The sequence below is a fragment of the Antechinus flavipes genome, chromosome 6 (assembly GCF_016432865.1).
Source record: "Antechinus flavipes isolate AdamAnt ecotype Samford, QLD, Australia chromosome 6, AdamAnt_v2, whole genome shotgun sequence".
Taxonomy (NCBI): Eukaryota; Metazoa; Chordata; class Mammalia; order Dasyuromorphia; family Dasyuridae; genus Antechinus; species Antechinus flavipes.
In genome coordinates this window covers 256,808,284-256,820,455 of record NC_067403.1, presented here as the reverse complement: position 1 = coordinate 256,820,455, position 12,172 = coordinate 256,808,284, and the positions used below count along the sequence as shown (strand labels likewise).

At 50.7% G+C, this 12,172-nt stretch overlaps 1 protein-coding gene across 1 annotated transcript; it reads right to left on the bottom strand.

Moving 5' to 3' along the window:
* Nucleotides 1-7,422: 7,422 nt before the first annotated feature.
* Nucleotides 7,423-12,160, bottom strand: CCS (copper chaperone for superoxide dismutase). Its single transcript, XM_051964960.1, has 8 exons — nt 11,711-12,160; nt 11,414-11,486; nt 9,411-9,548; nt 8,951-9,128; nt 8,281-8,341; nt 8,042-8,119; nt 7,863-7,966; nt 7,423-7,733 (listed from the first exon to the last, which is right to left on the bottom strand). Exons 1-8 carry the CDS (start codon nt 12,143-12,145, stop codon nt 7,580-7,582), a joined length of 1,221 nt encoding a protein of 406 aa, XP_051820920.1. The 5' UTR covers nt 12,146-12,160; the 3' UTR covers nt 7,423-7,579.
* Nucleotides 12,161-12,172: the final 12 nt, after the last annotated feature.

Here is a 12,172-nt window from a genome sequence, read left to right as displayed (position 1 = left end):
TACCATGTATAAGACTGCCTGCCATCGAGGGGAGGGGGTGGAGGGAGAGAAGGGAAAAGTCAGAACAGAAGTGAGTCCAAGGGATAATGTTGTAAAAAAAATTACCCAGTCATATGTTCTGTCAATAAAAAGTTATTTGAAAAAAAAAAAAAAAGAAAGACCCTTGGACAGTAGGGAGACTAAATTAATCAAGAAATTGGGGCAGCTAGGTGGCACAGTGGATAGAGCACAGGCCCTGAAGTCAGGAGGACCTGAATTCAATTCTGGTTTCAGGCACTTAACACTTCCTAACTTGTGACCCTGGCCAAGTCACTTAACCCCAATTGCCTCAGCAAAAACAAACAAATAAATAAATAAGACTTAAAGAAATTAACTCATTATTCATTCAAAGAATAAATACTGAAGCAAAATTTTAATTATTTTGTCACAACGACAAGATGGAATTTATTGGAAAATCCCTTGATGTTGGGAAAGAGTGAAAGCAAAAGGAAAAGGGGAAGAAATGGGCAGAGAGTGCTATGGAAACAACGAACAGGAAGAACCTAGTTTATAATCGGATTCCTATAATTAAATCATATAATATATAACATAATCATCCTTAATTTTTAAGACTATAAATTCTTTTACTGCTTTCAAGTGTTAAATGATTCATCGAGTATGGGATTGTTTAAAATTAAAGAAGGTATATATAACTATAAAATATATTTAAACTCATACTCGTCAGTTTCTGTAAACCAGCGACTACCACATCCCAATATAACTATTACATATTAAATAATTAACAATAACTATTAACTATTAAATTATCATTTTAATAAGTTTTTGATATTGTCAAATATTAAATAAATTAAATATTAAGTATGGGCACCCCTGAGCACACTCATTTTCTCTGACTTAAATGTGACCTCGGACTTCTTTTCCAAAAAGAAAATGGGATTTGTGACTTTATTTTGAGCCCACACTGTAGCCAGATCCCTTCCCAAAGGAGAACTCGATTCTTTTTGGCTGTTCGCCGCTCCTTCCTTCCTTTGGCCCTATTTTAGTTGCAGAAAGCTGTTTTAGAAGGACAGCAGCTAATCCTGGCATGGGTAGAACAACCTGATTTTCTCCATTCAACCAGGAAAAGCCCAGTTCCCAAGTCAGCAGCAAGCGTTTCTCCATCCATCAGACTTTTTTCTCCTGTATCCCAAAGGGGCCGTCTAGGCCCAACCGGGCAGTCTAGGCCCATTGACTCTTCTGGCTCCTCTAGACCCCTCTCCTTCCGTGGTTCTGAGAGGGATTTAAGGGCTTGGGGTGGGGTGGCTGCATGGACAGCTAAAGCACTGCCCTAGCTCCATGGCTGACTCTCCTGATCTCCCAGAGCTGGCAGCAACCAGTGAAAAACTTCAGGTTCTCTTTCTCCCTCTTGTTCTCCCTGCACCTGCTTTTACTCCTGCCTGTTCTGCTCTTCAAGGCTGCTTACAGCTCAGAATTCATTTCTGTGAATGAGAGCTCTCTGTAAACTGGGGGCAGGGTGCCAGGGCCTGGCTGGAAATACTGGAAATTTAAGCAAATAGGTGGTTTCTCCAGCCTGGAAGTTCCAGAGCTCGCTGTATGACCATGATTTTTGCAGAGGAGAAAGGAGGAAGGGGAAAGAGGAGGGGAAAGGAGAGAGGAGGGGAAGGAAAGGGAGCAGAGAGGAAGGGACTTTTAAGTGGATGGGATCAATTTGCCTCTAAGCTAAAGAAGTAGCTATTGTTTTAAGGAGTCTGGGATTTTAGCATATTGGAAGGAATCAGCTCTTCCCCTTTCCTGCTGGGAGAAAGGAGTAAAAACAAACAAATAAAAAGTTCCCAGAGAACTTTGCTCCACAGTGACCCCTGCTGTTTATAGTTTTTCCCAAGAATATTTCCAAGATGCTATGGCAAAAGGAAAAAAAAAATTTTTTTCACAATTTTCAAGGATCCTTAGCTACCCACTGCTGCAAAAACTCATCTATTTCTGTAGGCTAATATTTTCCTGTGTTATTTTCTGTGACTACAGAGCTTGATTATCTTTTTTTTAGGTTGATTTTGAATTTTATTTTATTTTATATTTTAATATAGCTTTTTATTTACAAGTTATATGCATGCGTAATTTTTCAGCATTGACAATTGCCAAACCTTTTGTTCCAATTTTTCCCCTCCTTCCCCCCCACTTTCTCCCACCATGGCAGGTTGGCCAATACATGTTAAGTATGTTAAAGTATAAATTAAGTACAATATAAGCATACCTGTCCTAACAGTTATTTTGCTGTACAAAAAGAATCGGACTTTGAAATATTGTACAATTAGCCTGTGAAAGAAATAAAAAATGCAGACGGGCAAATATATAGGGATTGGGAATTCTATGTAATGGTTCATAGTCATCTTCCAGAGTCCTTTTGCTGGCTGTAGCTGGTTCAATTCATTACTGCAGAGCTTGATTATCTTAAGACAAATTTCAAACACAAGTAGCCCAAAGATTAATGGAAAGGTGCCCCAGGACAGAATCCTGGGGCATGCTTTCCTAGGACTTGTCCCCATGAAAGTAGAATAATCAAAGTAAACAAAATTACTCCTTTTTGCAGATGGTCCAAGTAATAGGCTCAAAGAACCTAGAAAGAAGTCAAAATTAATTGAAATCATTTCAGCAAAGTTGTAAGATATAAAATAAATCTATACAAATCATCACTATTCCTGCATATAATCAACAAAACTCATCAGGAAGAGCTAGAAAAAGAAAACTCACTAAAAATGCCCACAGACACTATAAAATATTTTAGAATGTATCTACCAAGATTCACCTAAGGGATAATATGAACCTGACTACAAAACATTTTTTGGTAGCAATAATAACAAATAAGTGAGAAACAAAAATTGTTTTGAGTAGATCAATGCAACATAATCAAAATGACAATATTACTTAAAGTACTTATTCAGGGCTAAAACAATCAAGTACCAAAGTACCAAGGGGATGTTTTATGAAACTAAAAAAATAGTTATATGAAGGTGAAAAAATTATGAAAAAAAATGGAAGGACTTCTATTAGTAGCAGTTACCAAACTGTGCTATGAAGGAGTAATCTTTAAAATAATGTGGTGCTAGTTAAACAAAATGGAGAGGTAGATCAAGGGAACAGATTAAATAAAAATCGTGCTGGAATCTGGAGTCAGGAAGACTTGTATTCAAATCCAGACTTAATCTCTTACTAGCCGAGTGTCCCAGAGCAAGTAGCCTTAATCTCTCCAGTCTCAGTTTCCTTATCTGTAAAATGGAGATAATTGTGGTAAGCTTTTTCTTCTCAAAACACAGCCAGGTGATAAAAGTTCAGATCTTTTATTATCTCCAATATAGCCCGGTTAGTTTAGAGGTCTATCTCTCTGCTTGGTTCCAAGAGCTCCCTCCAAATGTCGCCAAATCCAAAGGTTTTGTCCTTCAGCCTCTGCCTCTGCTTTCTTCAGCCTCCAGCCAGCTCCACTCTTCATGTCATTCCGGTGAAATCTCTCAAAGTGCTCTGTGTCTGCACCAGAGTGCTCCTCTCCAATCCAGCTGAACTCTCTTCCGCGACCAGCCAGCCAAGTGGAATATATCCTCGAATAGCTCTCTCTTCACTGGCCTTATATCTGAGAGAATGGGATTATGGGTTTTCTCCCATAGTGCTCTCTGGCCCTAAGAGTTTTAAGAGAGGTGTGAACTCCCAAAGTTACAAAGTTTACTTTGTGAAGCTGGCATACTTGTGAACTCCAATGAGTAAAGGTGCAAACACAAGCATTGTACTAATTAGTTCTACTTAGTACCTTGTTTCAGGTTCTACCCAAAACATCTTCTTGTAAGATTAGATCAACTCTAATTAGTTAGCAGTTTGTAAAGATTCCAACAATAGTATTTACTTCCCAGGGTTGTTGTGAAGATTGGCTAATATTGGTAAAGCATTTTGTAAACTTTAAACAAAAGAGCTAGAGTGTGCAATAAGCCTAACAACAGCAGCTTTTGAGGGAAGGACTCACTATTTATCATATCATTTTATACCTGCCAGATTAGCTAATCTTAGCAAGGATGTGGAAAAATTGGGACTTGAATTCATTGCTGGTGGAGCTGTGAGTTCATCCTACCATGTTGGAGAGACATTTGGAATTATGCCCAAAGAGTTATTAAACTGCCTTTGATACAACAATACAACTATCAAGTTTGTTTGTGGAGATGATTAGGGGAGATAGAAAAGAACCTACATGTCCTAAAATATTTCTAGCAGCTCTCTTTGTGGTGGCAAAGAACTGGAAATTGTAGATGCTTGTAAATTGGGGAATGGCTAAACAAGGGTTTGTGGTATAAGTTCATGATGGAATAATGCTCTGCTATAGAAAAATGATTTTAGAAAAGCATGTCGAGACCTTCACAAAATAATGAAGAGTGAAATGAGCAGAACCAAGGGAACATTGTATACGCTAACAGCAATATTGTTTCAAGAAAATTTTGAACAACCAAATTGTGTCTAGAGCATTGTGCTTGGATTCAGGAGGACCCGAGTTCAAATCTAATCTCAGACATTTAACACGTCCTGACTGGGTGAGCCTCAGTAAAAAACAACAAAAAAAGCTGTTCATCTTCCATACCTCATGGCTTATACAAGGGAGCTGAATTTTAAATTGATTGCAAAAATAGTTGTTTTAATTTACATGCAGGATATTGAATAGTTGAAAAGTTTCATCAAGGAAGGAGAGCAAGGCTCTTTCTCTTTCTCTCTCTTGGGCAAATCCAAAGGAAGATCTTCCCAGTGGTCCAGGATAGAAGCTTTGTGCAGTCTTGGGTGTGGGGGGAGATTGCAACCACTGGCAGAAACTGTTGCTTCTAGCCCTCCGAGTCCTTCCATCCTTTTCCATCCTTGTCTGGAGTCCTCTGGGCTGTGTCTCACAACAGTCACACTCTGTCCCATCCATGTGCCCCAACCGCTTTAATCGTCTCCCAGCCCATGAGCCTTTGTGTTTGTTAGGGGCCGACTGTGCAGTTCCCTGGAACGACAAGTGACCCTCAGTTTGCTCTGGGTCTCACGTCCTTCCAGGGAACTGCACAGTCAGTGCCTAACAGAGGTTTTTTCTGATGTTTTTGCTGCCGGAAAAAGGTGCTCCTGTCAATGTTTTGGCCCATGAAGAGCCTTTCTTTCAGTCGGTGGGCTCCTGGGGTCGGACCCACACTCCTGACAGTGGAGTCAGTATATTCAGATATACTCAATATATCTTCAGTATATTCCTAAGTTAGGGAGACTTTGTGTCAAAAGGTTTTTTTTTTTTTAAACCTCTTTACTTATAATTCCAAAATGAGGAGCTTGCATGTGCAACAGGAGACAACACGAATAGGGGAGCAGTGACCACAAAGGAGTCTTTTGGTTTGTAAAGTTAGAGGGAAACACAGAGGCCCACGCCAAGGAAGAAACCCCAAATTTGATAACAAAGGAAACTGCTGGCAAAACTAGAAAGCAAATCTGGAGGAAATCAAGCCTACGTCGTCATCTCTCGCCACGTACCCCAATAATTTTCAGAGGGATGGTTGGCTGAGACATTAAACATAATAAAGGGCAAGCGAAACCTTTCACGACTACGCGCAGAGGAAGACTTTTATTCTATAAAGAATTAAATTCTATTTAACTTTTATTTTTGGTTCCAAATTCTCTCCCTCTGCACCCACTGAGAAGGCAGGGAAGAACGATCCTATTGCAAATAAGTAAAATCATGCAAAACCAATGTCTGCATCAGCCATGTTTAAAAAAAAAAAAAATCAAGAAAAATAGGAAAAAATGTCTCCTTCGGCCCTCGTTTAACAGGGAAAGTTAACTGGGAGGAAAACATCTTTGGAGCAACTTTCTTGATAATTGTATAATTTAGGGTTAGAGTCGGGTTAGGGTTAGATAGAGTCGGGAGTCGGGTTAGAGTTGGTTAGGGTGAGAGTCGGGAGAACTGGTTCAGATATAAAATGAGATAAATGCAGGGGATATAAACAGCTAGTTCTCAAAGGAAGAAAACTCATTTATTGGAAAAGATTCCCAAAAGGGAAAATGACAATCGATAGAGAGGCTTTGGAAACTGTGGCACGTGAATAATGGACTATTAATGTGCTTTGAGACGTGATGAATGACTAGAAAGGGGCCCACGGGTGCTGGATGTTTACCATCAAGCTTTGTTTTCTGTTACTCGGTTTTGTACAATTTCTTTTTTTGCATAGTTATCCACACTGGAACTTTCTGCATCTCTATCAATGTATTGCAGGTTGGACTAAAAAATTAAATGAGAAGTGGGGGGGGGGGGGTTGTAGAAGTTGTAGATGACACAGAAAAAGTTTAAAAACTCAGAAATGCCCCGGTTGTAAGGATATTATTCAATTTTATCTTCTAGTACCTAAATATAGACTATTTTTTCTCTAGGACAAAGGGAAGGCCAAAAAATCCCTCCCTCCCAGATATGGAAGGGGTAACTATTGTTTTATGAGGGACACCGTGAGAACAGGAAGGACATGGGATAAGCGGACATCGGTTGGTCACTCAGTCACACGTGACCTAAGGGAGGTCATCGACCTGACCGGAAAGCTCCGGGACAGGGAGGCCGGTGACCTAACCTTGTTTGAGGTGATGGGGTGGGAGAAAGGGGCACGTGGCGGAAATGGCCTGGCCGTGGGAATGGCAAGATGACATCAGATCGTAGGGAGCCGAGGGTGACCCCGGGAGGGATGGCTCAGGAAATCTGAGCCGGGATGGAGGGGAGGATAAATGTCTGAGGTTTGTGATTAGAGGCCGAAGGCCGGCAGAGAGACGAGGGCTGCCTTTAAAGCTCAGGGGACCATCTGCCATCAAGGAGGCGGGAGATCCAGCAAAGGAGGCTGGGAGGCAAGGACACCCAGAGAGAGCATGGCCAGCGGTGACGAAGGCCGTGGAGGCTGGGACGGGACTGGGAGGTCACAATATTACTAAGAATACTGGTGGCTTAAGAGAGCGAGCGAGGGACTCGGAGCCCAGGTCAGTTAGGACGAGCGAGTTCACTTACAAAAGCAGAGGCAGGTTGGGGCCAGTGGGGTGGCCGGGTGACGTGGAGGACACGGGCAGCAGAGGGGTTGGGTTGAGCAAAGGCGAGGGCAGGGATGCAGGATTCAAGGATGGGACAGTCTAAGGTCATGCTCAGGAGTCCTGCGCGTGTTAGCAGGACCTTCGGGGAGGGCATGATGTTCCACCCACGACTGGAAAAAGGTTTTCACTTTGAGAAAGGAGCCAGCTGCTCCCTGCCTGGAGGACACGTGCCTGCTGCCAGCGGGGCAGCACAGAGAGGGAAGGGGTTCTGCTCAGAAATGAAGGTACCCTAGAAGCCGAGGCTGCCAGTCCCGAGGGGGATGGGAAGGAAGCGAGACCCTGCCCAGGGCTCAAAGAACCAGCACTGACGTCTGATAGGAAAATAAACCTTTAATTACAAGAGAGACAGGAGCAGCTTGGCCCTGGGGCAGGAAGGGGCAGGGGCTGGTCCACAGAACGATTTTCTGATTCCACTTGATTCGATGGGGGAGGTCTGCCGAGTCCTCGGGGGTGTCTCAGTGGCGGCAGGTCAAAGGTGAGCGGGGGTCTGAGGGGGCTTCTTTCGGCCCTCACCGGCGATGGGCCGGCCCCGCTCGTCCCAGAGGGTGAGGCCGTCACAGGAGCAGATCTGCTTGGGGTTCTGGAAGAGGCCGGCGGAGCGAGCGATGATCCCGCAGGCGAGCCTATGGGACAGTCCGGGTGCCGCTTGGTCAAGGGCAAGGTGAAGGGGCCCTTCCGGAGGCTCCAGGAAAAGACCCCGCCCCAGCACGCCCGGGGGGAGGGGGGGGAGGAGAAGGGGGCAGTGCCCTCACCTTTCTCCAGAGTTCCCTGTAATCTTGGAGAGAGGGTGCCCTCCCTGCCCCAGGTCGTCCTCGCCTGCATCGATGACCAAGCTTCGGCCAATGATGTCCCACACCTGCGGAGGAGGTAGCTCTGAGGCCCTGCCCGGATGGGAGGGATTGGCCCCCCCAGCCTCCACTCAGCCCCTCACCTGGAGCTGCTCATCCTCCAGCCTGAAGGTGGCTCTCCCGTCGGACCCAGCGTAGACGTTTCCCAGATCTCCGCGGTGCTGGGAAGGGCACAAGAGCTGCGGAGGCCGCCCTGGCTCTGGGCCAGAGCGGCCAGGGGACTTCCCTGGGGGCCCCCCCCCTGCCCACTGCTGCGGCCCCTGAGAGCCCCATGCCCCCCAGACCAGACCTTCATGCGAGCCCTTCCTGGCCCAACACTTACCCGCTGGGTGTCCTGGGGGCCGCCATGAGGCATCCCATCCGGGTTGAAGTGGTCGCCACAGCTACAACCCAAAAGCATTTATGGACCTGGAGGAGCTCAGCAAGTGGGGCCTGCTCCCCTCCCCCACCATCAGGTCCTTCCCACCCAGACCACCCTGGGGCTGCTGCCTCCCAGCAGGGCCCACTGAGCCTTTCAGCTTTTGGACTCTATTTGGCTCCTAAGCACTCCCAAATCTCTCATTAGCAAGCAATCAACAAGCATTTATTAAGCTCCTATGGGATACCGGGCCCATGTAGGCCCCATAGGGGCAGCCTATTCATAAATGGGTAAATCGAGTCCATGGATATGTTTCCAAATGAACCCAAAGTGACTGGATGGAGAGGCAGGCCACTGACAGCAAGGGGAATGAGGAAGGAGCCCTGAGGGGCACTCGGCGGGCAGTGTGGACTGTCCTGGCTGGGGGAACCACTCTGGGGACTGGTCTGGGAGGGGGGCTGGGCCCGAAATCCCGGGAGGTCACCTAGCAGCAGGAGGGGGCCGAGGAGGCTCTGTAAGGGAGAGTTCTGTGTCCTGCCCTCCTTTGGGAGCTAACTGGCTCATGGGGCACAAGTGCCTAGAAAACAGGGGGACACGAAGCAGATTAAAGTCATCCCCAAGGGCTCCTACCCACCTGGCACAGTTCTGGGTCAAGTCCCCATACTGATGGACATGGAGGCCGTGGGGCCCAGGCTCTAGGCCATCGATCGTCCCCTCGATGAGGCAGCATTTGGGGGACACTTGTAAGAAACGCACAACTCCCTGGACGGCCCCAGGCTGCCCTATCATGGCCACGGCTGCCCCCAGGTTCTCTGCAAGATCAGGTAAGACGGGTGAGCTGCCTTCCCCAGCCCACACCGACCCCCCACCGTGGCCACGGGGCCGCCTTCCCCAGCCCACACTGACCCCAGGGCCCCTCTTCTAACCAGGACGAGCCTGCCTATTCTCAGGATGTGGCGACCCCGGTACCTGAAGATCTCTTCCGCGCCAGAAGCCAAGAAGCTGGCTTGGAAAGCTATCCCGGCCTTGTCCCAGCCCCCCACCTCCCCTTCTGCCCCCTTTCCCCGCCTCCCCCCTCAGCCCCGGGTTCTCACGGAGCATGTGGCTGCCCATGCCCTTGAGCACTGCCTGGCACCCTGTACTCTCCAGGAGATCCTGCACCTCCTGGCTGGGCAGGGTGGTGGTCACGAGGACGCTCTGATTCTCCAGCTGCACCTCCATTCCCTGGATACCTGTGAGAACGAAGGGAGGAGGAGGAAGATGCAGGGAAGGGAAGAAGGCCGCTGCCCCAGCCCAGGGCCTCTCCTGGGGCTCAGGCTGCCCCAAGGGCTCCCAGATGAGCCAAGAGAAGCTCGAGCGCCCACCTTGGCGCCCCGAGCCGGGGCACACGGACCCGCGGGCAGACTGGGCTCACCCCAGGCAGGACGCCGGGCAGCCTGACCAGCTGGGGACGGGGGCTACAGCCTGTTCTTGGAGGCCGTTGGGGTTAAGTGACCTGTCCCAGCTAGGGAATGTCTGAGGCTCCATCGGAACTTGTGCCTTAGGCCGGGGCCATCTGGCTGCCACAAGTAACCATGATGCCCCAGGCCTGATCCGGGCCCCGCACAGAGCCACCACGAGGGGCCACTCGAGGCTCACCACAAACCCCGTGGGGGAAGTGCTGGCTCGGGGACCCTGGAAAACCGGTCCGTGCAGCGCAGCCTCCCTCCCACCACGGAGGCCGTTTCCCGGGAGCCCGTGGCCCGATTCTACTTCCTGGTCACTGGGGAGGGACGGCCAGACCAAAAAAGAATCTAGTGACGCATTTTTAAAAAGGCACAGAAGGGGAGGGAAAAGCCGGCTGAGTCTGCTTGAAGTTGAAAACCCAACAAGCTGCCGTGCGGAGACTCCCCAGGTCCTGGACAACGTTCTCTTGCTCTCCTTCCAGGACAACTCGCCCATTTGTAGGCGTTCGCCTGCATCTCGGGCCAGACTAGCGCGGGGCCCTCAAGGTTTGCTTTCCAGGCTCACGCAAGACTTGAATCCAGGACTGCCCGGCTGCAGGGCCCACTGGCTACCCCGGGCCAGGCCCCTCCCGGGAAATGTTTGCCAGAGATCGGAAGGGAAGGGCCAGGGGACCCGGAGTGAGAATGTCCAGATGCAGACACCGCTTGGGGGTTCGGGGCGGCCCCGTCCTCCCTGTGCCTCCGCGGTGGGGGGAGAGACCTCCACCTGAGGCCCAGAAAGCAGGCAGTCAGAGAGCCAGGCTCCCAGGCCCCTCCCAGCTTCCCTCTGGGAGCCACAAGCCCAGGCCCCTAGGCCGTGCGCCTCCTAGCCCTGCCCCCCTAGCTACTGCTCTGGTACAAGAGGAGTGGGGGACACGGGTGGGGCTCCAAGGCAGGACACCACGTGAGGCTGCGGAGTGGAACCCTGACGGCACAAGGATTCTGAGCCAGAAAGGAGGAGGGAAGGCATCCTGGCCGGGGGAAGAGCCTGGGCAAAAGGACGGAGGCGGGAGCTGGAGCAGAAGCTCGGGTCCCTGAGGCCGGCAGAAAGCTTTCAGGAGGGGGGCCCGGAGGAGAGAACAAGAGGTAGCCATGGAGGCGGACTGCAGCGAGGCCGCTTGGAGCGGGGGATTCTGGGAGCAAACAGGAGGGGAGATGCCCATTTAAGCACCTGCCAGAAATCCCCAGGGGCCCTGAAAGATCTGGAGAGTAAAGCACAGGCTGGGGGGGGGGGGCAGCTAAGCTCAGACCTGGAGACGATATTGGGGAGGGGGTTTGGACCTCTCAGTGAGAAGGGCAGTCACCACCCACAGGCACAGGGAACGAGGGGCAGCGCCTCGGGGTCCCCCCCACCTGGGGAGGAAGATGCAGCAAAGACTGAGGAAGGGTGGGTCAGGCTCGCGAGGGGGGAAGCGGTCAGGAAGGCGGGCGGCGAGGGCACAGTCGGGTGTGCAGAAAGCTCAAGGGGACGAAGGCTCCAGAAAAACAATTCCCCAGGACACGGCCCGAGGCCTGGAGGCTGCCCCGGGACCATCACTCTGACCGCGAGGAGGGAGGCTCAAAGGCGGGCGGCGGGAGGGAAGGGGTTGGAACGCAGGCGCCCGCACTCTCACCTGCCACGCCCCGCAGGGACGCCCGCACCCTGTCCACGCAGCTTTGGCAGCTCATTTGCACGGCGAACTCCAGCTGTGGGAGGCAGGGTCATGTCAAGGGGCGGGACTTGGCCGAGGGGCCAGAGTGGAGGGGGGGACCGCGATGGCCGGGGGCGGGGACAAAGGCGAGGGGCACGGTTCTGCCAGGTGGGGGGGGGCTCCCCAACTAGCCGTGACTCCGCAGCCAAGGCTCCCTCGGAGCGTCCCGCCTGCGACCGGCCCGTCCGCCCCCCCTACGAGGTTCGTGAGCCCGCTCACCGTGCACGCTGTCTTGCTGTCTCCCACCCGCGCAGGGGCCGCCGCTGCCGCTACGGAGGCCATCTTCCACCTCCCAGAGCCAGGGCGATTCTCCCAAAGGCGCCACAAGTCCAGAAGTCGACTGGCGGGGGCGGAGCCTCGAGACCTTTGGCCCCTTTCACGTGTTTCTTTCCTGGGCCCCAGCCACTCAGATCCGCAGAAAGGAAGCGAAGTCTCAAGACCTCGCGTAGGCTGAGGCTCCGCCCCCTTCCTCCTCGGGAGCGCGGTGAGCCACTCACCAGTTAGATGAGCCCAGAAGGGGAGGTACCTTACGTTCTTCCCCTGCGGTCTCATAGGTTCAGCTCTCTCGCGCCCATCCTCCCGACCGCGTGCGGCCATTGGCCAGGGTCGAGAGCCCACGGGTTCGGCCCCTTCCTTTTCCGGAGTTGTCTCCATAGCGACGCGTCCCGGCGCCGGGAGGCA